Source organism: Poecile atricapillus, chromosome 15 (genome assembly GCF_030490865.1).
Source record: "Poecile atricapillus isolate bPoeAtr1 chromosome 15, bPoeAtr1.hap1, whole genome shotgun sequence".
NCBI lineage: Eukaryota > Metazoa > Chordata > Aves > Passeriformes > Paridae > Poecile > Poecile atricapillus.
The window spans coordinates 6,744,992-6,771,978 of NC_081263.1; the positions used below are offsets into that span (position 1 = coordinate 6,744,992).

General features: G+C 56.1%; 1 protein-coding gene across 2 annotated transcripts; it reads left to right on the forward strand.

Annotated features, from left to right (window-relative positions):
* The first annotated feature begins 9,359 nt into the window (after positions 1-9,359).
* On the forward strand, positions 9,360-25,280 carry RGS19 (regulator of G protein signaling 19). 2 transcript variants are annotated; one of them, XM_058850767.1, is made up of 6 exons: positions 9,360-9,486; positions 20,331-20,467; positions 20,622-20,758; positions 22,049-22,123; positions 23,122-23,356; positions 23,879-25,280. In XM_058850767.1, the coding sequence occupies exons 3-6, from the start codon at positions 20,658-20,660 to the stop codon at positions 24,065-24,067; spliced, it is 600 nt and encodes a 199-aa protein (XP_058706750.1). In that variant the 5' UTR covers positions 9,360-9,486; positions 20,331-20,467; positions 20,622-20,657; the 3' UTR covers positions 24,068-25,280. The 2 variants fall into 2 exon arrangements, with proteins under 2 accessions (XP_058706750.1, XP_058706749.1); XM_058850766.1 differs by lacking the exon at positions 9,360-9,486 and adding an exon at positions 17,798-17,896.
* The last annotated feature ends 1,707 nt before the right edge of the window (positions 25,281-26,987 follow it).

Here is a 26,987-nt window from a genome sequence, read left to right on the forward strand (position 1 = left end):
GGAACTGAAGTGTGCAGGGCTGGCAGGAGGAGGGAGAGCTCAGCTGGACACTGCTCATCAGCTCCAGCATCAGGGAATCACCACCAGGGCAAAGAGGAGAGGTCAGCTCTTATGCCTGGGACACTCTGGGAGTCACCTCCTGGAAATGGACAGCCTGTGTACACAAGATATCTGGGGACAAAACCAGCATCATTCCCTCTGCAAAGAAATCCCAGAGAAAGCTGGGGAGAATCCAGCAAAGTAGAACAGAGGAAACACAGAAAACCACACAATGCTGAATCCCTCCTGGTCAAAGATCAGGCAGTTCCTGCTTCCACAGTGCAGATCCCTGTCAGGAATGCTCATCCTGAGGGTCAGATGACAGCCTGGGGACCCAGACACCTCTGTCTGCTCCTGGAGGGGACTCATGCCAGCAGCAGTAGCTTCTGCATGCCTTGCACAGTGCATCACCTCTCAGTCAGGGAATGAAAAGAACCATAAAACAAAACTGCAATAAAAGCACTGAAATAGAAATAGAGAGGGCAGAATGCAAGAGGGGAAGGGAAAAAAAAAAAGAGAAAAGAAAAAGGAAACAGAGAAAAAAGGAGAGACAGAGCCAAGTGTGAAGAGCAGATGGGATTCTGCTCTGGGATGCAATGGCAGCCCATCCTCTGATCCACAACTGGAGGCAGTTTGAGTGAATTTAGCTCAGGTCACAGTGTAGGCAAGTGCTCATCTTCAGTGAGCTCTGGGACAGCAGCCTGAGGTACAGATACAGCACAGCATTGCTGTACATTGTTGGACACTTGTGCCACTACCATTTGATGTGAGAGTCTGACTTCATGTCAGCTCTGCTACCTGGATTAACCTTTCTATGCTGCCTCTGAACAGCAGCTAACAGAGCAGTCTAACTCTGCTTATGCCAAGAATAAGGAGGATCCAAGTCATTACCCCCCAGTTTAGGGCTTTCCAGATGCTCTGGCCTTGGGCCCAATCTGATTTACAAGTTGGTAGAAGAAAGTCTCAGGGCCTTCACTGAGAAGTAGATAAGGCATTCTGGGAAAATTTATTGGGTGAGAATGTATCATTTATTTGGGGTTTCAGTTTTATTTTGGTTTACAGTCTAAGCTTCCAATTCCCAGAGCCACAATTCTCCCATTGCCTTCGTGGGATTTATAGTGGAGTCACTTGACCGGGTTTTGCTATGTCTAACATGTTTCTTTATTTTTTCCTTTTAAATTTTTTTCTTCTTTTGACCACAGGCAAAGCAAATAAATCATCTGACATCGTGCCAGCAAACTGCCATAGGCACTTTGAGACTGGAGGAGTTTCTCCTGCCCCAAAAGAGCATTAAAAAAACTGTCTGATAACTTGGACGGGGTTCAGGTATGTTTGTGCACATACCAGCAGTTAAACTTATTTCTTTTACTATCTTATCTGTCCATTTCTGGTTTTAAAGGGGAGGAAGTTTGGCAGGCAAGCTACTCTTGGAATGCACTCAGTAAACCATGGGCAAGAGAAGTGAAGAGCATAAACAGAAATAACCATAGGTACAGCAGCTGGGAGCCTGACTGCTGGCTTCTATTCCTGGCTTTACCCATGACTCAGTTGGTGACCACTTCACCCCTCCATTCTCCAGCTTTCTCACAGGCAAAATTCACCCATCCCACAGGTCACACCAGGCCAGGGGACCCTGTGTCTTCCAGATGGGGAGCCTTGCAGGAACAGCCCCATCTTAATCCCTCTGCCAGCCCCAGACCCCTCCACCACGCAGGGTCAGGTCGTGGTGCCTCCCTCATCGAGGGGAGCTGGCAACTTTAACCCAGCGCATTTTGCGAAGGAAAAGCACTATAACAAAATGTTGCTAATTTTAGCGTGACAGCTACAACACATTCCTGCTCTGGACAGAGCTCTGCTGTCAGCCAACTTAATTATCCAGTACCTTTGCCCAGTTCCCTCCTTATTAATTGTGGCCAAAGCACTCAGCAAGGCCAATTTGCTGCTTGCTCTCCATCTCTCCTTATGCAAGACCAATTCCTTGACAGCTGGACCGTGAGACTGCTCCGCTGGGCAGTTTCTGCTCCCCCTCCTGTGCTTCCCCTCCAGCAGCTGTAAACATCTCTCTACTTTGTTCCTGCCTGCCTGCAGCAGATTCCTGGGATGTTGATGCCAGACACAGACAGCCCTGGCCTGGGACGAGCAGTCCCATGGTTGGGGCAGGATGGAGCTGTGCTGCTGCGCCAGGATCTTGCAAACAACCTGGAATAGAAAAGCAGACTCTGTTTTTGCAGGAAAGGCTTCTCAGTGGTGCTTGGGAACCTCCTGCCCATTTGGTCAGAAGGATGTCCTTCCATCCTCAAACCCAAGGTCTGTCCCTGGGGTACAGCCAGGAGGACCACAGGCATGAAAGCTGAAATAAAACTTGGAGATCACACAGGCACTCTTAGCCCCTCTGTGTGCATCAGGACCAGCAGCTGCACAAAGGCATCCTGGATCTATCTAATTTCTGTATAAAAACAGGAAACTGCCCCTCCCTTCACCAAAGCAGAGGGAGAGCTGCATGGCTTGCATCTGTCTCACCGAGAAAAGGGGCGGAGGAAGGAGCAAACAGCTCCCTTCCTCTTATCCCGGAGCGTGTCAGAGGGAGGATGCATCAGTCAATTTGTTCCTGGGATATTTTTAAGTCTGTCCCCAGGACAGGTCTTAGAAAAGAGTGAGAAGATTTCAGAGCTCAGACCTCTCCTAACACCCATTTTCAGCAGGAGAAGCAGAGTGGGGGTTGTACAAGCAGCAGCACAGGGGTGTCTCCCCAACCCACCCTGGGAATTTCAAGTGGGGACCCTGGTTGAGGCTCAGTTTGGGCTTAGGGCAGCTGGAGCCCAGTGCCACCTTATCTGAGAGTTGTTAGTGACCTGGAGGAAATGAATCCTCACACACAAGCCTGCCTGGCCTCACCTCCTCCTCCAGCTCTCACAGCAGGGAAGGCCAGGACTGATTCAAGACTGAGCAAAAATAAACTCTTTCCCTTCAGAAACGGTGCTTCCCACACTGAACCAGGCTTTGTGAGGCAGGCTCTTTCTTCTGACAATTCTACAGTGAAAATGTCTTAAGAGTGCAGGGGTATCAAATAATACCTGGCCTCTGCCCCACAGCCACTACAGAAAGAAGAGGGGAAAGCGAGAAAATATCTATATTTCTACTGTCTTTATTCCTCTGGATTGAGGGAAATTTCCTATCACAACTTGGGAGCTCACATATTTTCTCAGGGCACAGCACCCTGCTCTCCTTTACTCCATAATCTCACCAGGTCTTAGTGATGTAAGATGCCAATATAAATCCTGCAGATCGATTGTGTTTGCTCTGGCATTGCAGACAATGTGAACCAGGCTGTAATCAAAGCTTTACCCATTTCAGTGTCAATTAAATCAATGAGAAATAAGGATTGTATGGTGTTAAACCAAAAACCACATGCAAACATCATTGTTCTGCATATCAAAGTTGTTCTCGGCTTAGCATATAAGTGAGAAACCTCAAAATCATGACCAGTTTTCCTGACAATGACTCCTGGACGTTGCTGTGTTAAAAAGGAAATATCAGGGTGATATTTGTTCACACTCTCATAACCATCATTTGCTTTGCCTGCCGTCTTGTAGTCAGCAGGTCATGAACTCTGTGTACCAAATGATTTAGAGATGAGGAGGCAGTGGAGAGATGCTCTTCATGCAAGTAGAATAAAAAAGGGAGAATGTAGTTCTCAGGGTAGATTATACAGCTGAGAGCACCTTTATCTTCCCCTCTGGGACAAAGTATTTTATTTCCATGATAGACACTTGACTTCTCAAACCTTCCTCTCAAATACACTCTTCTCATCTCTAAGCATCAGCATGAGCTTTCCCCTGCAGCCAAAGAGTGGAGACTTCCCATGGGCTCTCCACACATCTGCAGGAGCTGTTCCACCTGCCTTAGGAACTTCTGTACAGGGACCAGACCAAACTGTGCTCGTTTTTGCAGCTGGAAGATCCCCAAAGTGTCTCTCAATTCCTGTCTGTTCCAATCTGCTGTGACAGTTCCAAAATATCTGTGACTTTTTAAAATGTGGTCCAGCTTTTTCCACTGTCCAGCTTGCAGCCAGGGAAAGGGCACATCTGCCCAAATCTCCCTTGCCTGGCTCAATTTCAGCCAAAAGTAACCAGAGGAGTCCAACCACCTCAGCTTGGTCCTTATTGTCACCACTTCTCTCTGACATCCCTCATCATGAGTGTTCAGCCACTTCTCAAGCACTGATGAGAGCTTGAGAGAAAATCTGTAGGTCACTGAGAGGCTCAGGTGACAGCTGTGGGGGTAATATGGATTTTAGTGCCCTCCAAGGCACTCTCAGTTTGTACCAGCCAGCAGCAGAGCTGATAACTTGCAGTGGCTCCTTCAAGAGCAGCATCTTTACATCACCACGGGGAGGCCTTGGGACCTTTAGGCCCATCCTGGAACACCAGCATTGGCCTTTTTGGCCAAGATTTCTGCTAAGCTCCTTCTCCCTGCCCACCCCCTCCCAGCTTGGCACTGGAAAGCAAACAAACAGCTCTGGAAGCTGCAGAATCTTCAGAGTCTGGCTTTCAGCAGGCTGGCGTCTCTTGGGGGGCCGACCTGGGTGCCTGTGAGGGCACAAACCCTGACTGAAGCTTTTCCCACGGTTTGGGCATCAATCAAATGTCAACTCCAGTGCATTCTCCAGTGTCTAATAAGGTCTGACAGCATGTGTTGGTTTTTCTCACAGCTGCAGCCCTGGCAGAGCCATTCTTTGCCCAGCTGTTTATAATGGCAGGAACTCAGCTCTAACCTCTCTCAGTTTCTGATAGAACTGGACAAAGGGTTAAAAAGTTTTTGAAGAGAATAATTTGGAAGAACGTGAGTGGGCTGATATACAGTGAGATTGCATAAGCTCTGTTACATTAGGAAATCAAAATAACCGACCCTTTTCCCTCTAAATGGGATAGAATTTAAATACTAAATTCTGAGCCTAGTAGTGCAAAATCCTCTTTTAAACTTTGCTCCAAGACCTCCAGACACACTCCAGAGCTTCAAGTTGCTGCTTTATCTTCGAGTTTGAGTACAGGAGAGGCAATTTTTGCACTTCAGGTCCCTGTGGAAAAAACGTGACCCCAAGCAGAATGACTCTTGAGTCAGCCTGTGAGCAGTCCTGGGGAGCCACAGAGATATGCAGGTTTGTAGCACACCTGATAGCAAAGGCAGAGATTTGGATTGGAAATGTGTCTCTGACATTCCACAGGAAACTTTGAGGCCTTAAAAGAGTAAAAAGGTAAAAAGAGTATAAAGGGTGCATGGGTACTTCTCACAGGGGAGTAAATTAGCCATGATGAGACAGCACAGCTCAAACCAGGTATTCTGCAAAAACAGCTCCACCACTGAGATGCACAGGGCAGATTTATGTCCTGGAGCAGGGCTGGTCTCCAGAGCAGCTCTGCTTCCTGCACCCTCACGTGCCAGCTCTGTGCACACACAAGAGCATCACCTCAACGTGTCCCCAGCTGCCCTCAGCAGAGGAGCTGCACATTCAGGGACAGGGTGAACATGACCTTTACAATCTCAGCTCTGACAAGCACTTCCTGCAGGGTGACAGCAGAGTTGCTTCTCCTCTGGGCTGTAGAAGCTCAAGGACTGTTACTTCCTCAGAGCCCAGTGCCAGGAGCATCTCTTTTGGTCACTCCAGTCTGAATATCCTCTGCTGCTTGGAAAATTTTAAAAAGCCCAGGCAGTTGGTGGGGGAAAGGTTTTCCCAAAGCAAAACATCTCTGAAGCCTTCATCCATCCAGCTTCATCACCAGCAACCTCTCAAGGAATACACAAGATGGAAACATCCTGGAAGGGATCAGCCCATTTTGCTGTTGCAGTCAGGCTGATACTGCAGAACACTTTGGAGATGGGATTGAGCAACTGTTGACAGGATTTCTCTATCAAATTGTGCTTTGCAGACCCATTGGGAATCTTTCTGTATCTCAGTCCTGACACAGGCTAGCTCATCTCAGATATTCATCAAAAGAGGCCTCCTGCTCCTGATCATCCTGCCTGGAGTTACTGGAGTTCTCCTTGAAGAGGAAAACCAGCTCTGCAGGTGCCGGTGTTGTGCTGTACTCACAGCTCTGTGCAGCCCATGGCAGAGCTCACCTCTGCTCACCCAGCACCTTCCTAGAGTTACAGACTCAGAATGAAACAGAACTGTTTGGGTTGGAAAAGCCCTCTAAGATCATCAAGTCCAATCAATACCCCGTGACTGCCAAGCCCTCCACTAAACCATGTCACCAAGTGCCACATCCACGTGGCTTTTAAACCCCTTCAGGGATGGTGACTCCTCCACCACTGCCCCGGGCAGCTTGTCCAATGCTGAACAACCTCTTCTGTGAAGAAATTTTCCCTTATATCCAGCCTAAACCTCCCATGGTGCAACTTGAGGCTATCTGCTCCTGAGCTGTTGCTTGTCCCCTGGGAGAAAAGATCAACCCCCACCTGGCTACGATCTCCTTTCAGGCAGCTGTAGAGAGTGAGAAGGTCCTTCCTGAGCCTCCTTTTCTGCAGGAAAAATGCTCTTCTGAGCCCCGTCAGCTCCCTCAACAGGCTCTTGTGTTCCAGACCCTTTCCCAGCTCCGTTCCCTTCTCTGGACACACTCCAGCACCTCAATGTCATTTTTGTCAACCAAACACCGTTTTTGAGGTGTTACCTCAACACAGGGAGGGCAGTCGCTATCCCGGTCCTGCTGGCCAGGTCTGAGCCTACCTAGCAACACCAGCAGAAAATTAGGGGAAAACACCGATGGAGTGCCCAGCCCTTGCTGCCAGGACTTCCTTCCGATGTGTCCGTCGGGTTCCTGAGGAACCGGCGGCAGCTCCCGGGATGCTGCCCCGCGCTCCTGGGCTGGAGCTGCCCCGCACTGCAGCGGCTCCGCTCCCCACTCCCCGCTCCCCGCTCCGGACAATCTCCTTCTCCCGGAGATCGGCGGGGACAGGGAGCCGACAGAGCCCTGCCGAGCCGCCGGGGACCTCCGCACCGCCGGTGCGTCCCCAAGCCACGGGGAACCCCCAATGCCCGAACCTTCGGGACCTCCCCGAGCCTCCGGGACCTGCCGAGCTCCGGGCCCCCCGAACCTCCGGGACCTGCCGAGCTCCGGGCTCCCCGAGCCTCCGGGACCTGCCGAGCTCCGGGCCCCCCGAACCTCCGGGACCTGCCGAGCTCCGGGCCCCCCGAACCTCCGGGACCTGCCGAGCTCCGGGCTCCCCGAGCCTCCGGGACCTGCCGAGCTCCGGGCCCCCCGAACCTCCGGGACCTGCCGAGCTCCGGGACCTGCCGAGCTCCGGGCCCCCCGAACCTCCGGGACCTGCCGAGCTCCGGGCCCCCCGAGCCGCCGCCGGCCGCGCTCCCGGCGGAGTCGGGCGGCACCTGCGGGCAGGTCCCGCTACTGCAGCGGCGGAGCGGGGCCGGCTCCACCGGGACGGCTCCGGGACACCGGCACGGGGGGCTCCGGGCAGCGCCTCCGCCCCCGGCTGTCACCGTTCGGCACCGACACGGCCCGACCGAGGCTGCCGCTCTCTCCGCCGGTGCCTCCGGGAGCGGCAGGATGCTGCCAGTCCTTCCCCGGCAGCTCTCCAGGATGGAGGAGAAAGCAGCTTTCCAGATCCACAGCAGCGTTCCTGGCTATTGATGGCAGCAATTTCCAATTTCTGGAAAAGATGCGGGGTCGAGCTGCTGCACCTTGAGCACACAGCGCTGCGAGTCTGGCTGTTCACTGACAGCCCCATTGCACACGGGGTTTGGAACCTCCAAGCATTTCCTCCCAATCCACACTTTTTTTAATTAAAAAAAAAAAAGTTGTTTCTCATCATCATCTGAAAGGACAGACTAGATGGAGAATCACAAGAAATCATGGCAAATCATAGAATGGCATGAGTTGGAAGAGACCTTAAAGGTCATCTCATTCCAACCTCGTGCCGTGGGCAGGGACACTTTCCATTAGAGCAGGCTGATCCAAGCCCCATCCAGCCTGGCCTGGAACATTTCCAGGGAGGGGCAAATATTTCTGGGGATTTCTAAAATTCCCGAATACATACTAAAAAGCAGTTCCTGAAGACGTGGGAGCCTTTATGGGCATTTGTGAGCTTCCAGTTAAATGAATTGCTAAAGAAAATCGTGAGGGCTGGTGGCCCGGTCACACAGCAGGAGGGACCAGACTGGCAGTCACAACTCCACACTGGAGCTGCTCTGAAGATCTGCAAAACTTGCAGTCACAGGAAGGACCCTGCTTTGTCTGCAGAGGTCCTGGGGCGAGTCCCCCCTGGGTGAGAGCTGTGTAGATCCCACTGTCCTGAGCTGGATGGGTGAAAAGAGGAGAATCCAGAGTACTGAGCAGGGTGAGAATGTGGGAGGCACATCGGGTCTGTCTGAACCCCCCCGTGCAGAGGCAGAGGGATTCAGCTCAGAGATGCTGCTCGCATGGGTGGGGGTCGGGGTGGAGTTTTCAGTGCAGGAGTCACATTTGGGGCCTATTTTAAACACATCCCCCACGTCGCCGAGTGCACGTCTCGAGGATTGAAATAGATGGTTTGATCATTGTCTCTCCCAGGGAAATGGTTTTTAATGAGGTTTTAAATAATAAAGTGGGATAATTTCCCCGGCTGGCAAGATCATGAAATTTTCATACCTCCTTTCTCTCCCAAAGTTTTATCACCCTTTATTTTTAGTGATGTATAATCCCCACTTTTGAGGAAAAAAAAAAAAAAAAAAGCAGAGAAACCACTGACATAGGGAAAGCCACTCCTGGGCAGGGAGCCTTAGGTGGGAAGCAGTGTGGGGGAAGCTTCATAGACAGCCCTTCCCCACCCCCTGGGGATGGGAGAACACCCCAGAGGGGTAGAGGGGATCCCCAGTGTTGGTGCAGGGTTCCAGCTTTGGGTGCACGATGCTGGTGCTGGTTCTGGGTGTAAGTACTGGGTGCAGGGTGCTGGTACTGGGAGCCGATACTGGTGTGTGATGCTGGTGCTGGGTGCAGGGTGCTGGTACTGGGGGCCAGTACTGGTGTGTGATGCTGGTGCTGGGTGCCAATAGCGGGTGCATGGTGCTGGTCCTGGGTGCCAATATTTGACCCTGGGTGCTGGAGCAGGGTGCGAGTACTGGGCACAGGGTGCTGGCAGTGGGTACCAGTGCTGGTTCTGTGATGCTGGGGCACAGCAGAGGGTGCCTGGTGCTGGCGCTGGGGCAGGGGGCTGGGGCCGTGGGTGCTGTGGGTGGGTGTCTGTGTGTGAGTGTGTGCGTGTGTGTGCCGTGAGGAAGTGCCAGGGCTGCAATCGCTTTCGGAAGTGGCCGGCGGGGCCGGGCCGGAGCCTGCGCAGTGCCGCCGCCGCCGCTCGGCTCCCGCTGCCGCTCCCTCTCCCTCCGGTGCCCAGCCCGGCGGCAGCGCAGCGGCGGCGGCCGGGGGCGGCGGCGGCGGCGCGGATGCCCGGCCCGTGAGTACCCCGTGCCCCGGCCAGGGGCTGCCGCGGATGGGGGGGACGCGCGCCCATCGCCCCCTCCCTCGCCCGGTGCCCAGCCCAGCCCCGCTCCCCCGGCGGACCCCGCTTTGCCCACCCCCCTCTCCGTCCCCCGGCCCCTTCGCACGCTCCCCCCGCGTGGTTCCCCCGCCCCGGGCATCCTCCCTCCCGCACGGCTGCCCCCCACACGCGCCGAGCCCCGCCGAGGATGGAGAGCCCTGCCCGTGCCTGTCTGTCTGTCTCTCCGCGCGTCCGTGTGTCCGGCTGCCGCCTGTCACCGGCCCCATGTGCGAGCGCTGGGGAGGGGGGGATGCTCCTCAGGGACCGGCCGGCGGGGCGGGGGGACCCCGAGCACCGAGCAGGGAGGGGGAACTCCCCGCCGCATCCCCCCAGGGGAGGGCAGGGCTCCTGCCAGGAGGAGGAGGAGGAGGATGGAGAGGGGGAAGGAGGGGGGCACCCTCCAGCCGCAGGGCCGGCTGCACCGGGGTTTGCCCAGCCCGGGGCGGGGGTTGCAGGGAGGATCCCTCCCCGGAGGCCTCCCCGGCTCTTCTGCACCCACAGGTGGGTGCCGGGGCGGCGCCGGAGCATCCACGCAGCGGCTCGGCCGGGCAGAGCTCCCTCCCTGCCCGTGCTGCTCCCCGGGCACCGCGCAAAGGGTGCTGAGCCTCGCCAGGGCCACGGGCAGCCCTGCCCCGCCGGCCGGGGCTCGGGAAGGTTGCCTGAGGTCAGGGCAGCCTGGAGCTCCGGTCCCCGCGGGGTTCTCCAGCAGCGGCCAAGGGCTGGCCGAGGGACCTGCCTCGGTGGTGTCGGGGACGCGGCTGTCCCCCAAGGGATGTGCCGTGCCTCGGTGGCCCCACACGAGCCCATCACGCTGGATGCCGCCGCTCGGCGCTGCGTCTCCGTGGCCAAGGGATGGAGAGGGCCAGGCCACCGCGCCGTGTGCGGGTCACCGCGCGTCCCCGGGCACCGAGAGGTTCCCCGGGAAGCTCCCTCTCCCCGCCGCTTCCATGAGGCTGCTCTGGCACGGATCCATGGCCTTATTTAAGAAACTAAACAAAAAGTGTTGAGCGAGTGGGAGGGATTCCCCTGCTGCGAGGGGAGTTCATTCCCCTCTGGATGCATCTCCATCCCCGTCAATGGAGATGCTCGTCCTGTGTCACGCTGGCTGAACGGAGCCGTGGCGTTCGCTGGCCCGGTGCACGTCGATTTCTTTGGGAAAACGGGTCGCCCCAGTGGGCACATATTTCAGAGTATCTCCCAAGGGAGAGCGCCACATCAGATTTCCCTACAAGGATTTTAGCTGCTCCGCGTCAGCCCTTCCCCACAAATGACTCAAGCCACTAATCAAAATACAGTCATGTTCTTCAGCAATTAAACAACCTCCACCTCACAGGATTGTAGTGGAGAAGCAGGAGTTTAGTGACACGAATATATCTCAGTCAGGATTCAGGCACCCATTTTGATATTATTATTATTAAAAAAAAAGAAGGAACTGAAGGCAGATAAATAATTCAAATGTAACCCAGAAAGGGTAAGGGATTGGCTGGGTAGTTGGTTCTGAGTCTGCCCAAGGTGCTGGAGCAGCCCATCTCAGCCTCCTCCTGAAGTGCATCCTCTCCCATCTTGGCCGAGCTTTGGTTCTAGTCTTTGGTTTTAGGCTGGATTTGGGCTCCAGCATCTTGGGTTTCAGCTGGGCTGTTGCAAAGTGAGTGGGTGAGCTCAGTGCTCAGAGCTCTTCCCTGTGAGCAGCAGGTCAGGAGTAGCAAAGCAGCCACTGTGTCATTCCTCAACCTCTGCAGAGCATCAGCTTGAGCTGCTGGGGCTTTTCCTCTTATTTTCTTTTTTTTTTCCCCAAATTTTTATCCTCTGGATAAAATAGTTTTGGAAAGCTCAGGAGGAGGTAAGAGCCACTCTGCCTTTCTCCCCCAGCTCCTTGGATCAGTTCATGCACCAACCCCTGGCCATGCCTGAGCACCCCAAAAAAGAGCAGGCAGGGCACAGCAAGGCCAGCAGGCACCACCACTGCCATGGCACACTCTGAGGGCTCTTGCCTGGAATGACAGCAGCTTCTGAGTGATCTGGTGCCCATGGCCTTCACCCAAGACTTCCTATTGCTCAGTTCCTTATTCATCTGCACATCTCTCTCTGCATTTCCATTACAGAAGCTGTTCAGAGAGGGCGGGATCTAAATCCAGCTGTTTATATATATATTATTTCATGGTTGTCTCTTATTTTGGGGAGAAAAAAAGATCCTGGACCTTCTCAGTGATTTTTTTGCATCCCTCCCATGTGTAAAACCTGGGTTTTACCTGTGGGGAGAACAGGATAGGGGAAGTGTCTGACATCTTCCGTGGTGTGAGAGGGGAAGGAACTGAACTCACAGGGACTCCAAACGCCCTGTCACAGCCAGGGAAGCAGCTCTGTGGTGCCATCACTGCCCCAGCTCTGCCAGCTCAGGGAATGGGAATCCAGCCCCAGGCATCTCCCTGTTCACTGCTCATCCTGCACCAGCACCACTCGAGCCTCCTCCAGCTCATTCCCATCGCTGCTGGGCTCAGCCAGCCCATTTCCTTTCCCAGCTGCCTCTCCATGGGTTTCCCCATGCAGCACAGGGAGGGTGACCTGCAGAAAATCCTGAATCCTCACTGCCTTGGCCATCCAATGGGTGTGATGGTAACTCCAGTAACACCACTGGCCAGCTCTCCCCTCTGCTCCCATGGGTTTCAGGATATCCAGAACTTTTCACAGGGATCAAACATCTTAAATCCAGCTGTGCATGCTCTGCAGGAGCTGTTGGATGTGCTGGTTCACGAGCCCTGGGGTGAGTTCCCTGTGCAGCTCCCCAGCTTCCTCAGGACCTGGGGACACAGGAGCTGGTGGCTTTGGAATGAAACTAGTGAAGGCAGAATCCTGGCTCCATCCAAATCCTGAGCACCATGTAAAACAAGGCAGCAACCCCAGAGTTTTGATCGACCTTTTACCCTTCTGCTAAAGTGCTCCCTGGGAGCATGGAGAATTATTTTATTTCTGTTATTTTTGGCTGGAAATCCACTGGGTTCCTTCTTCAGAGTGGACCAGTAACTGAAAACTCCTGCCTGGGATTTTCCCCCTCCCCAGACACTGTGCTGGGCATGGAGGGTGATGCCTCAGCCCATCCCATCATCTCCTCTGGGTCTATGGGACCTCAGTCATTCTGGGTGAGTGTACCAGGAGGGGCAGGGAGTGCTCTGCCACTCACCCATCCTGCAAAACCTCCTGCCCTTGGCCATTTTGTGGAAGCAAAATTTAACCAGGAGAAGGGTGGAGCGGCAACAAAAACAACAACAAAGTCCTTTGGGGTTCAGCTACACCATTCATCTTAGACATGGAGAAAAGGGGGTTTCCTGACAGCAGGAAAATGTACGGTCGAGATTTAGAATAAGCCACCCTTCCAGTTCTCCAACCACTTGGAACCAGCCTCGGTTGACCTTTTGAGGGCTGTTTGCTCCAGCTGTGGAGACACGCTGGGCTTGGGGGCCCAGGTTTGCCACACTCCAGACTCACTTGTCAGCACTTGCCCATTCTGGAGGCAGAAATGCTGCAAAGCCTCCAGGGCAACAGCGGGGTGGGCGGCAAGCAGAGCTCGTGGCATTCCTGTGCATGGCTGTGGCTCTGGGTGTGGGGGACAGGCTGTGGTGCACTGGCAGCTCACTCCCAGTGCTGGAAACACTGCTGGGTCAGCCTAAAGGGGGTCAGCAAAAGGGTTTGAGGTAAGGGTTTGGGTTTTCCTATTGCTCCCCCTCCTGCAGGTTTGAGCCCATGCAGGGCTGTAGCTTCCTCGACAGAAGGCGAATGCCCAAGCAGCGTTCCAGGGCAAAGGGCAGGAGAAGAACAAACAGGTACATATTGGCATTAGTGGGCAGGAGCTCTAAAAAAGCAACAGAAAGCTTCAAGCTAGACTGGAAAAAAAACAACAAAAACCATGGGAAGGTGCTGCCTGAGACACTGGTGAGGGTTTCACCAGAAGGAGAGAGCTGGAAAAGCAAATTTGGGGCTGCAGAAATGTATTACCATGACAGCAGCTCATATCCTCTGATGGGACCTGCACCCTGCAGCATCCTGGGGACTCAGCAAAGGGCATCACTATGGCCTGTCAAATCAGGGGTCTCACTGAGGTCCCCTGCAAGGCCTTCTCCCACAGTCTGGGCCCAGAACGCCATCCCCAGGTGGGCACCCACCATGGCCAGGGTCCTGCACCCAGCCATGCCTTCCCTGTCTGACAGCAGTGGGATGCAGCAGCTGCACTGCCAGACACTGCCCCAGGGCCATCTCTGTGGCATGGGGCCACACAGGGTGACAGTGCTTCCTTCCTCCCCACACTGCCAGCTCCTCCCTGGGGTGATGGAGCCGAACCCCACCATCAGTCTTCCCCTTTGGTTGGGGTTTAAATCACCAGGGCAGCTGGATCCAGAGCACACGAATTGCTCACCCTGATCCCTTCTGATCAGAGCAGAGCCTCACTGCTGCCCTGGCACCATGACCACACCACAGGGGTCACCTGTGACCCTTGGGATTCTCCAGAACTTGGTCAGGGCATTGGGTCACCAGATCTCCCTTTCCCTGAGTGTTTGCCTGCAGGATGGTCTCCTGGGGGGCTCATTCCTCAGTCCCTCTGTGTTTTAATGCAGGACCAAAGTCTGATGTGGGAGGAAGTTTTGCTGGTACAAGTGACAGCCCAGCTCTGAAAGCTGTCATCCAGGGACCTGATGCTGGGGATATGTCCCAACCCTGGTACATATCCCCACCAGCACAAAGTGACATCTGCCTGAAGCCAGATGCCTCCAAAGGCATCTGTGAGGGCTGGCAGTGTGCAGGCAGCAGCACCCACAGCTGAATAAACCATGGTGGGCAGATGCCACTGGGTGCTGCCTTTGGGACGTGTTCCCCTTGTCCCCAGCTGTCCTGCTGGTGTGGCTCTGGCCTGGCTGGTCAGGTTCTGGTTGAGCCAGGTTCAGCCCTGCCCTGACCACATCAATGCCACATGGGGCCATGCTTTGGGCAGGAAGGGTGGCTGGAGAGCAGGGCCAGACCTGTCGTCAGCATGGTCAGACTCACCTCCTGCCCGGGCCAGCACAGCCTCCCAAACCTCCTCATGCACCTCCTGGTGCCTCCCGTGCTTGGTCTTGTGCCAGGGCTGGGGGAAAAATCATCCCTCAGTTGTGTTGGGAGCTCTCAGAGCTGTGCTAAGCCAGCCCATTGACCCAGCCATCCCAGTCCTGCCCTGTCTGGTTCCTCATTTCCTTGAAAGATGCCATTTTTCATCCCTCAAATTACCACTGTCCTGTGGTGCCAGGGGCCTGGCAGCTTGCTATGAGCAAGGAGCACCCTGTCACTACCAGCTCAGCTCTTACCCTGGCCATGCCAGTGCCATATCCCTCCCTTTCCTCTGATCTTCCCTTCCCATCAACCACCAGGCTCCTCCATCCATTTAGCTCCTGCTGAGTATTGATCACTGATCTGTCTTCTCCTTTCCTGTGGATCATTACCAAAGGCAGAACAGGCGCCTGCCCTGACACCACGATACCTCCAGTAGTAGAAATATAATTGTCAGGGCTTGCTGTACTAAATCCCCCAGCTGATTGGCATGGGGCTATTTTTATGTTATAAAATAATGAACTCTGTTTCAGTGCACGAGCTGGGTCAGGAGTGTGGGTGCTGGCAGCGCCGTGCCTGTCGTGCTGCCCAGCAGCCATGGTGACAGGACCTCCTCTTCCCAGCAGGTGCTGGAGAGGTTCATGTGGTCCTTTTTGGAGGGTTTTTGGTGGGATTTAGCTTGAGGAATGCTCAAGCAGAAATACACTGGGAGCAGAGGAGATGGCTGGTGGGGAGAAGAACCCTGGCATTGTCCTCATCCTGACAGGAGAGGGGCTGTTGTGGTAAAGGACTGGGGAGGTGTTTGGACAGACACACTGAAGCATCTCACAGTTCCTATCAGCAGGATTTGCCTTTCCAGCCTCTAGGAACGGCAGAGAAATCACTGCAGGGCAGAGGATCTGCCCAAAGGTATCGGCTGGGCACTGCCTCCTCAGCCACGTGTGCGGGCACATCTGCAGCGTTATCAGTGCCACGGGCTCGCAGGGCAGCGGGGACACGGCAGGGTGCAGCCACATGGGCATAACCACACCCTCACCCCGGCAGGACCCGGAGAGCCCACCCAGGGGATGATGCCAGGCATCACTGGCACCTCTGTGGTAGGATTGGGGTCAGCCCAGCCCCGTCCCGCAGAGCCAGGGGGCTCAAGCCCTCAACCTCTTTAATCTTTTTCTAAAAGATTGCTAAGGGGGGGGATTGAAAACCGAGTCTAAAAATAACTCCTAAAACTTCCTGTGCTGCTGGCAGGTGGCTGGGACAGGCTGCGGGGGCGGGAGGCAGCTGTGGGGCTCGGCGGCTGTGCCTCGGCTGTTCCCATGGGGTAACCCCGGCAGAGGGGTCCCGGGGGGTGCCAGCCCCCTGTCACCCACCCCAGCTGCCCGCTGGGCTGCCTCGCCTCTGGTTGCACTCAGTGGCTGGTTCCAGCCAAATTTGGCAGAGATCAGAGGTGCTGGGACCTCCTGGGAGAATGCCAGGGAGGGGGTGGGGAAGCTGCAGGCTGTGCTGAGCCCTTATTAGACACTGGAGAATCCAGCACCACGCGGGCAGCCAGGGCTGCCAGGCTCTCCTTGTGCTGATCCAGCGTGGCTGGTCCAGCAGGTGATGGGTGTTTGCAGCTCCTCCAAGGCATGGAGAGGGGTCAGATCCGGTGCTGCTCCTGGCTGAGGCATCACTGGGCTATGGCAGGAACTTGGCCAGGGATGGTGTCTCCGTTGCCACTGGGGGTTTGTTCATTGTCCCCACCCAAATGATCCCTGCAGGGCTCTGTGACGAGCAGCAAAGCTGCTGTCCCGGTTTTGGCCCATAAAATACAAAAGGAAGGTTCTTCCTGGGGTGAAGAGTGGCAAGAGGTGGCCAGAAAGTAAAAATACACTCGGTGCCTGTGAGCTGGGGGTGCCAGAGGCCGTGGAAGCGTGACTGTATCCTGACAGCCCCAGCTCCCTCCCTGCCTTGTAGCACCAAAGGGAGTCCTGGAAAACCTTCCGGGACATAAATGAGGTTCAGAGAAGCGGAGCCCGGCCGAGCAAGGAGCTGCCGAAGGCGGTGGTGGCTTTCGGGTGATGGGAAGGTTTCCCCCGGGATGGAGTGGCTCTGGGGACAGCAGCAGCACAACCGCGTCGGGTTTGGGGTGCCGGGCGTGCGGGCTCGGGAGGAGAGGAGATAACAGCTCGCGTCCCGGGGAAGGCGAGGGAAGCCGGGCGCTGGCATGAGCTGATAACAGGCACATGGCACTGCCCCAGGGGAGCGGGGGTGGGTGCCAGCATCCCTCCTCTCCCTTTCTCCCCTTGCTGCCCTCTGTCACCTGCGGTAGGACCGTGCCTGTGAGGGGCAGCCGCCAGCAGAGACCACAAGCGGTGTTGGTCGCTTGCGGGCTGGAGCCTCCTCCGCCCACAGCAGTGCCGAGGGTGAATTTAATCAAGAAAACGGAGGTTGGCGGCTGATTTCTCTCTCTCTCTCTCTCTCTCTTCTGTTTCTTTTTTTCCTGAAGAGGAAAAAAACCAAACAACTTTGTTTGTGAGTCACTGTTGGCCGAGGGAGCGGGGCTGCGCTCAGTGCATCAGGCTGGCACATCCCACCTCGCACGGACCGTGCTGGCTGACTCAGCCCACCCTCAGCACAGCCCCTTCCCGCACTGCCCACCTCACTGCCGGTGTCTGTGCCCTGCGGGGAGCCCGGGGACATCGGGAAAGCACTGCGCTTTGAAGTGGCCTGGGCTGCTCACCGAGGACCTCGGTGCAGCCTGCGCACAGCCTGGGGACACATGCTGCCTGTCACTCTCGGCACAGCCACTTCCTTGGCCGTGGGCTTGTTCCAGCACCGGCGTGCCCGGGCTATTTCTGAGAAGCTGCTGCCATCAGTGCTGGTCCCAGCTGGGGAGCCCCATCTTGGTAGCCCTCGTGCTTGCAGCTGCTGCTGGAGCCAGCCCTCCTGGCAGGCAGGAGGCTGAGCTGGCTCAGCCCCTAGTGGGACCCACTGTGCCCCTCCATGGGGCAGCTGGCCCCATGATGGAGCAGCAAGGAGAGCGTCTGGGCTGGGCTGGGGCTTTCCCAAAAAAGGCCTGAACTCTTCAGTTGAGTTTGCCACTTCCCTTACCACTCCCTTTCCTGTGAGAGGATGTGTTAGGCCTCTTTTCTTTTCTCTTTCTCTCTTCTTTTCTCCCCCACCTCCCTGCCCGCAGACCCGGCGGTCCTGGCGATGCCACGCACCCCCTGAGCCAGCCGGGGCCACCCTGGCTGGCACGATGGCCAGGCTGCAGGTATGGACACACCACAAGAGCTGCTCCCACACCCCCCAGTCCTCCCAGCACCCCCGGCTCAGGGTCGGTGGGCACATGGGGGGGAAGCAGGCAGTGCTGGGAGTGCCCCTGCACTGAGGTGGGTGCTGAATTGTGCCCTGTGCTGCAGAACTGGGGGAGGCTGCTTTGCCCAGGGTGAGCAGGGCACAAGGAGCCTCATGTGCAGGTGTGTGGGATGGGGCCAACATCTCAGCAAGGCCTGGTAGAAGGGGAGGTTCCCCTTTGAAAGTGATTTTGGGGAGAGCTGATCTTGTCCAGCTGCATGGAGGGTCCCCACTCTGTTTGGCAAGAGGACAGTGTGGTGCCACACATCATGGGGACATCACCAGTGTGTGATGCCACCTGGCACAGCCCTGGGACACCCAGCACATGGGGACTCCCAGAGTCACAGGGGGCTTGGGAAGCTCAGGGAGGGTGGTTTTTGGGGTGTCTCTTCTCTGTGGGGAAATGTCCCCTTTTTGTCATCCTTCCTCTTTCTGCAGCCTCGAGCGCACGCCCTCGCCTTCCCTCCGGCACTTCCCTATCCGCCAGCCCCAGCAGCCCCATGGTGGGGCCTGGCACTGGGGCAGTTGGTGACAGCTCCACAGCACCCAGCCCCTGCCAGCGTGGAGAGGTGTCAGAGATATTAAGGGGTGCTGAGAAATCGTCCCTGCAAATCCAGACCATGGTGGCAGTGCCCTTCAGTGCCCATCAGAGTGTGCTGGCATTGCCTTTTGGTGCCAGCAAGAATCACACCAGCATCACCCCTTGGTGCTGCCAGACAGGGTCCCTGTGGCCCCTGTGCAGGCCCACAGTTCCTTTGCCCCTGCTCCCCATGGCACAGCACAGTCCTCCAGAATGGCCCTGGGTGTGTCCCACAGCACCCAGGGTGGCAGAGACCTGATGCTGCTCCTGGCCGGGTGCTGAGCGCTCCCCTTGGCATGGGAAGGGGATGCTCCTGCCAGGGGATGCCACCCCCTCCTGCTGCCTCTCTGGTGTTGGCTCAGCCACTTGCAGGTCAGCTCTGGCCAAGGAGCAAAGCCAAGTACCTGGGGGTCCCCACAGAGCAAAGCCACACGCTGTCCCCACGTCCTGGTCCTACAGTCACCCCCAGTCCAACCGTTCCACAGCTCAGGGTTGTGGCAGAGCCAGGCTGAGCTGGGGGGAGCAGGGTTTTCCCAGTCTTCAGGTTGTCCTCCTGCTCACCTGTTCCCACAGCCTCGACCCCGGTTCCTGTTGTTGGTGCTTCAGCCCCTGGCAGTGCTGGGTGCCGTGGGATGAGCAGTGGGATGTGGGTGGGCAGCGGGAAAAAGGGTGCTGGGAGTGAAAGATGGTTGGACCAAGGGAAGCAAAAGGGGAAAAAGCGTGGGGTTAAGTGGACCTGAAGGCAGCACGGTGTGAGAGGGAGCAGAGCTGCTGCTGAACTGGGTGGCAAGGTCACAGCCATCCTGCCAGCACTTGGGGCTATAAATAGGGACAATTGGGAGTGAAACACAGACTCTCTCCTTTTTCGTTCCTGTGGGAGCACTGTGACTGTGGGAGGGTTTGTGAGGGCCCAGGAAAGCACTGCTGGGTGATGGCTGTGCTGGCAACAGGGGGGCTCTACCCCCAGGGCTCATGGAAGGCTCTGGGGACAGCAGTGTCCCCAGCTGCATCCCACACCCTTCCTCTGTTCCCTTGCTGAGTCCACAGCAAGACTCAGACCCAAGACAATGAGACCTGGGGCTGTTCAAGGTGGGGATGCTGAGGATCTCCCTGCCTGCTGCCTCTGCTCCCATTCCTCCTTTCTGGCCGGGGAAGCACCGTGATTGCTGCCCGTCACCCTTGGCAAAGCACAGGGAGGTAGAGCCAGCTGTGGCCTGGCATAACCACAGCACCCAGCATCTCTCCTGCCCAGGAGCATCCCTGCTCCAGGCTGAGCCAGTGGTGCAGGCAGGGACAGACAGGTGGCATGGAACAAGGTTTGGTTAAGTGCCAGGAGCTGTGAAAACTCACCACCACCACCCTGTTTCCGTCCACTCACATGATGCCGTGGAGCAGCTCTGACTTCCCCATTCCGTGCCTGAACACACCAGGGATTTCAGCCACTCTTCCTCATGGCACAGGGCATGGCCAGGGCTGTGCAGGGCCAGCACTGAGCCCCCCACCCTGCCAAGCTGCTCTGCTGCCTGCAGTGTGCCCTACAGCATCCCCAAAGTGTGGGATGGGATCCCAGGCAAAGCAGGGAGCTGGTAGAGCATGTCCCAGTGCATTTCCTCTTCTACTTTCCTTCTCACTTCCTTTTCTTGCACTGCCTGCTGTCCTGCCCTTGCTTGCCACCTGCCCAGGGCTTTCCCAGCACTAAGAAGCCCCTGGAGCTGCTCGAAGCCGGGGGTTCTGTGCAGTAACGTGGTGCCACTCCTTTCCCTCCCCACAGGCTCCATCCAGGAGGCGGCAGGGACGTTAGCTGGGGGGTCTCACAGCTCACCCACGGGCTGGGAGGAGCTGAGAGCGGCAGAACAGCCCCCGAAGCACAACCCAGCCCCGTCCACCGTGTATGAGGCTGGGACGCAGGTGAGGGGTGACCGGCCAGGGTGGCAAGCAGGAGCCAAAAGTAAATCACAGCAAGCTGCTGCACAGGGATTGCTCCTCTATCTCTGTGTGCTTGCACAGGGTGGGGGATGATCACTGGCAGCTCCCTGACCCTCTCCACCCTCCTGCCTTTCAGTACGCAGGACCCGCGTCCACAGAGTCACTCCTTCCGATGTCCCGGCATGAGACTTCTCCCACAACGGTGCAACCCGCCAGCAACCACCGCCCCAACGCCTGCTGCTTCTGCTGGTGCTGCTGCTGCAGCTGCTCATGGTATGTCCCACTGCCCACCTGGCCCTGGCTCCTGCAGGGTCAGTGAGCATCACCCACCCGCCTCATTGTGCCATAGGCAGGGCAGGTCACAGAGTCCTGGGGGCTCCTGTTCGTGAGCCAAATCTCTTAGAATATGTAGAGCAGAAAGCAGCAGAGGGACTCCCCAGTGCTGCCCTGATGGTCTCCAGGGAAGGATGGCCCCAGTCCATATGAGCCCTCTGGGAAGCTCTGCCTTGGAGCAACAGACACACAGTCCAGCCCTGCCCTCCCAGCACTGCCCAAAGCCAAGGATGGAACCAGCTGCTTGCCTCCATCTGCATCTCCTGTCCTTGAGGCTCTCCAGCTCCTTATTCTCTGGATAGCCCAGATTTTGGAGAGCCCATCTGCTCTTCCCCCTCAGCATCTGCTCATTCAGAGATTGCTGATGGCTCCGGCTTTGCAGCAGCTTTGGTCTTTACAGCCACCAAGAGCAGCGAGCTTGGAGGAGCAAAAATCCCTGGAGCTGAGCCCTGTGCATCTCCCTCCTCCCTGTGTCTCTCCTTCATCTCTGCAAGAGCCTGCAAGCAGAGATGGAGCAGAAATCCCAGAGATGGGACAGATAGCCCTTCTGTGTCCTGTTCCTGAAGCAGGAACATGGGAAACCACGCTGGGGCAGAGGTTTGCACAGCCAGTCCTGTGAGAGCAGTGAGGGACAGTGTCGCAAGCAGGAAGGGCTGCGGTCAGTGCTGGGGACTGAAATTCAAGGGCCCAGGGGAAGTTGGCTGGTGGCTGCTCTCCACTTGTGCTACCAGCACTGCCAGGGACAAGGGGACACAGGGACAGGGAACACCACATCCCCAAGCCCCAACACCACTGTTCCACTATCTGCCTCTGGGCTGGACCAGTGCTGGCACATCACCAATAAACACTTGTTTATTTATTGGTGATTATTCATGACACAACAGCTCACAATTGTTCACAACAGCTTTGCCTTGGGCCGATCCAGCACTGACCTCTGCCGGCTGCTGTGGCCACTCCAGCTCAGCTCAGTCCTGGCACATGGCCCTGGCACACAGCCTGAGTGGTGGAGCAGGATCGGGGCCACAGCAGTGCCTGAGCACAGGGACATCACAGGGACACCCTCACACGGTGACAGCAGAACTCCATGAGCGAACCAGGGTGCCACCGGGGCAGTGGGTGAGAGGAGGGCATGGATGGGGGGTGCTGGTGCCCACAGAGGAGATTCAGTGGTCAGAGTGAGGTCAGCATGTGTCCCCAATGCCCCTGACTACCTTTCTGTCTCCCCGTTAGGAACGAGGACCGAGAGCGAGCATGGAGGGCATCCCGGGAGACCAAACTGGAGACCATCCCAAACTGTGAAGCGTGGTGAGTGCAGGGGCAGTGCAGTGGTGGGGGACAAGCACAGCATGGCACTGTCCCCTCTGCCAGGACTGTGCTCTGCCCTTGTGGTACACAGCAGGCAGAGGATCAGGATACCAGGGCTCAGGGGTTCCTGGTGATGTGTCCAGCAGCTCATCCCCAGTTCTCACCAAGAAATAGGGAGCCTGGAGCCACAGGCTGAATCCTACTGTGGTTCTGCCCTTGGGCCCATTGCAAAGGGAAACTGAGGCACGGATGAACCTCAGCAGGTTTCAGATCTCATTCTGCCATTTAGACCCACTGCCAAGAGCACCTTGCAGCCACAGGGAGAGGAGGGGACAGGGCATTCCCAGGGGGTTTCAGCACTGAAGTGGAAGCAGCAGCAGTGTCCATGTCCACTCAGGGAGGAGCAGGATGGAGCAGCACCCCACTCGAGGGATGCTCAGCACCAAGCACCCATTCCCTGAGAGACAAGTGTGACACCCAGCCATGGGGGCTCTGTGCAGTGCTTGGCACAGCTGGGGTAGGGTTAGATGTGCTAATTAGCCATGAATAATGAGTGTACTTGGCCTGCTTGAGCAAGTGCTGCTGGGAAACAAATGTCTCCCTCCCTCCTTCTCCACCCCCTTCTCTCCCTCCCCACCTGGGAGGGGTGATGGACCCATGTGAGTCTCTCTTGGCTCAGAGCTGCCTCTCCACCAAAGGGCTTTTCCTCCTGTTGGGATTTGTGCAGAACCAGCACCAAAATACATCCCAGTTTGGGAAATCCAGCCCAAAGCAAGGCCATGCTCCAGCCTGGCAGAGCAGAGCCAGGACAGACCCCACAAGTGACCTCTGAAAGCTCCATACCACTGGAGCCTGAGCAGGAACAGCCTCGTCATGAGCACGGGAGATGCAGTTGGGCACAGTTCCTGTGGGATAGGACCAGAGATGAGCAGGAGGGACACAGTGGGATCCCTGGCTGGCTGTAACACCTTCCCCTTGCCTTCCCATGGATCTGTCAGTGCCAAACCCACGCCAGAGGAGGTGCAGGGCTGGGCACAGTCCTTTGACAAGCTGATGAAGAGCCCGGCGGGGCGCAACGTCTTCCGGGAGTTTTTGCGGACTGAGTACAGCGAGGAGAACATGCTCTTCTGGCTGGCATGTGAGGAGCTCAAAACCGAGTGCAACAAGCACACCATTGACGAGAAGGCCAGGATGATCTACGAGGATTACATCTCCATCCTGTCTCCCAAGGAGGTAGGAGGCAGGGCCTTTGAGGGGAGGGCTCTTGGGGAGAGGGCTCAGTTCCAGCTGCCGCCACAGCCCTGTGACAGTTTAAGGATGAGTTTGGCAGGGTAACAGCTGTGGGAAGGGGATTTCCAGTCCCCCAAAAACCCCGGGATGCTGCTGGCAGTGGGACCACGGGCCAGGTTGTGCTGCAGGGCCGAGACCTCACGAGGGCACCAGCGGGCCGAGAAAATGCTGCATCCCGGCCTGCAGCATCCTCGGAGTGGGGGTACCCAGGGCAGGACCACCACAACCCACCTCCCTGTGCCCAGCTGGAGGACACAGAGGGGACCCAGAAATATCCCCACTCCTCCCTGAGACCCTCCCCAACCACCAGGGCCTCAGTGCCGGTATCTTCTGTGATGGAGCACACCACATGTGGTGCTGCATTGTTACCCAGTTTCCCGTAAGAGGGGGTGTAGAGAGCGGTGCTGGGCCGGGGGCTTGTCTTTGGGTGCCCCCCAGCCCCCACTTTCTCTCCGTGCCCCCCAGGTGAGCCTGGACTCGCGGGTGCGGGAGGTCATCAACCGGAAGATGCAGGAGCCATCCTCGCACACCTTCGACGACGCACAGCTCCAGATCTACACGCTGATGCACAGAGACTCCTATCCCCGCTTCCTGAACTCTGCCATTTACAAATCGCTGCTCCAGACCGTCTCCCACTCCTCCTCGGAGTCCTAAGGGCACCCACTAGCCGTGGGGACACCAGTGGGGACATGGTGGCAAGGGGTGGTCGGTGCCTGCTCCCCTCTGCCACCCTCCTTGCCAGACCTCACCAAGTTTTTAGCTTTTTACCTATGAACTGTCACCCCGGTGTCTGGGCCACACTCCAGGACTGTCCCCAGGACACAGCCTGGGCCAGCTCATACTACTGATTCCCTGCCCCATCCCCAGCGCTGGCCAGAGCGAGCTGGGGGAGCACGGGACAGCGCCCGGGGCCTGGCTCCCCCCACACCCTGTTTGGAAGAGGTCACTTTATCCCATCTCCACCACACCTGGGGACACGGCCCGTCCCCATTTGCCACCCGAGACCCAGTTGGGGACTGGGTTGGGGGTTTTTTGAGGTGGGGGGAGGTCGATTGTTGTTGGTTTGGGTTTGTTTTATTTTTTTTATTATTTTAAATGCTCTTTTGGTTGGCTTTTACTGGGGGACTTGAGGTGCGGGAGGGGGGTTGATGAGCATCTCTGTACATATAAAAACTTGTCAGGTTTACCTCGCTCCAGCTGTCTGAGGTGGCCCAAAGGGCAGGGGGTGGTGCTAGAGCCTGTCTGTATTCCCAATGGATCCAGAGGGAGCAGAGCTCTGAGGTGCCAGAAGGGACCATGAGGATGTGCTCGGGTGTTGGGGGTGTGTTACAGCTGCCTCCCCTGCCAGCCCCATCAGCACTGCTTCAGCCCCAGGACACCACACAGTCACCCCAAACCCAGAGCACCCTCCATCCTTGGTTCATGGACCTCAGAGAAGGGGGAAAACACCTGTGCAGGTGTTGTTTGCCCTCCTGCAGAACCCACAGGCACCAGGACACCTGCATGAGAGCTCCCAGCTGGCCCAGACCTGCCCTGCCAGCCTGAAGCCCAGGGGTCTGCGCTGGTCCCTCACTGAGCAGGGACCTGGGCTCCACACAGGATGGGAAATGGCACAGGGAGGATACAGAATTCCCATGCTTTTGCACAGCATAAGGAATGATTTACTGAAGGCTCAGTATCCAGGATTAAAACATGTCTGTCCCTGCCCTTCACACTGAAACAAAGCCAACACAGGGGTTTTGCTGCCAGTCTTTGCTTTTCCTGATCCACCACAGCAGTTTCTTATTTATCCACCCCTTCCCCTCCTTTCTTCAGCCCTTCCAAAAGAAAAAAAGTGCTTTTTATTGAACATATTTTTTTAAACAAACCAATTCTTTCAGCTTTTTTTTGTTTGTTTTTGTTTCCTTCCTTCCTCATGGCATGACTGTGTGGAAATTCATGTCAGTAAATTTAGTTTTCTTTGCCAAGCTGGAAATACAGTTCAAGAAAATGTATTTTTGAGAGAGACCAGCAATGGTTTATTAGGAATGTCAGTACTGTTATTATTGGCAGGTTTTCCCCCTTACAGCATCCCCACCCTGCACAGGGGAAGTTTTAGTTCTGGGCTTACTCTATGAGTAAGGGAAATACTCTCAGTTGTGGCCCCAGCCTGAGGGTTGCAGGTTGAAGATCCCTGAAGCTGTTCAAGACATGGCAGGGGGTCAGAGCCCTTCCACACACCACAGAGGTCTCAGCAGAGGGAAGACCCCACTGCCACAAGACACTCTAGTTTTTCTCTTGCTCCCAATCCCTTTTAAACACATTACAAGCAAATCTTTACTTCTGAAACACCTCTTATCCAGTGTGCTTCCCCTCCCTGGCTCTCCTTAGTGTTATCCCAGAAAATGGCACTGTAAAATGACATGGTACTTTTCCCAAACTCCTGCTTGGGACTCTTGGTACCTAATTCAGGGTTGCCAGAAAGCTGTACACAAGCTCAGCTCCACTCCTCACAGGAACACAAGAAGAAAGGCAAGAGGCACTGGTAAAGAGCTGGCTCCCTTTCCCAGTGCACGAGCCAGTGCTGTGGTCAGCGTGGGTTTCAGATCCTGAAGCTTTTTTTTTCAGCATCACTGCGAGGACACTGCTCCCTCCCAAGCCTGGCTTGAATAATCCCATTCACCACAAGACTCGTGAGGCTTAAAGGAGTTGTCAGCGTCTTTGAATATTTTCCTTCTTGGGAGACTTGGCTGCACCCTGTAAAGTGAAAGCCCTGAGCGAAGGATGCTGGTGGGATCCCTGCCTCCGGAGCAGCACAGCCCTCAAAGGGGCTGGGAGCACGTTTTCCGCTGCTTTCATGTGGCTGCTTACTCCTCTCCAAACATCTCCGAGGTCTCTGCTCAATGTCTGCTGTCTGGCATGCTGGGAAGCCAGTGGAAATACTTGTTTTTCTCTCTGGAAGAGGGAAGCGATGCCATGAGAGATGTGACTGCAAATGCTCCTGCCCTGCCTGTCAGCACAAGAGCTGGAGGGCACAGCACTGCCCCTGGGCAGCCTCAGACCCACAGACCGTGCTGGGGTCCCCCAAATGCTGCATGACCCCGGTTAAAGGCTATGAAAAGGAGAGAAAAGAGATTTTAAGTCTGGTTGAAAGCTGTTGTGAGCTCAGATGGAATTTCCCCACCAGGTTTTAGTTAGCTCCCAGAAGGAACATGGTTCTGCAGATCTCCTTCACAGGGTCACATCTGCAGATGTGGCACCTGGGGCTGGCTTTGCTACAGGATCCTTTCCTTATCTGACCCCTTGAGCTCACTTCAAACTTCCACTTCTACAGCTAAGTGCTAACAGCTCCCACCCATCCCTCTAGCCCTTACCTTGTCCAGATCCAAGCCTCTGGAAAATTTCCTGTATTTGCAGCATTTTCCCTCCTCCTGAGCCTCTCCAGCAAGCCCCTCTGAAACTCCAGGCTGTTTTTCAGCTGTCAAGCTACAAGCAGAGCACAAACAGGAAAGTGCCTGGGACTCCTTTTGAACAGTTTGGGGTAGGATTTTCTGTGGCTGGTGTCACCCTGCTTTCAGTCTGTTACAACCTGGGC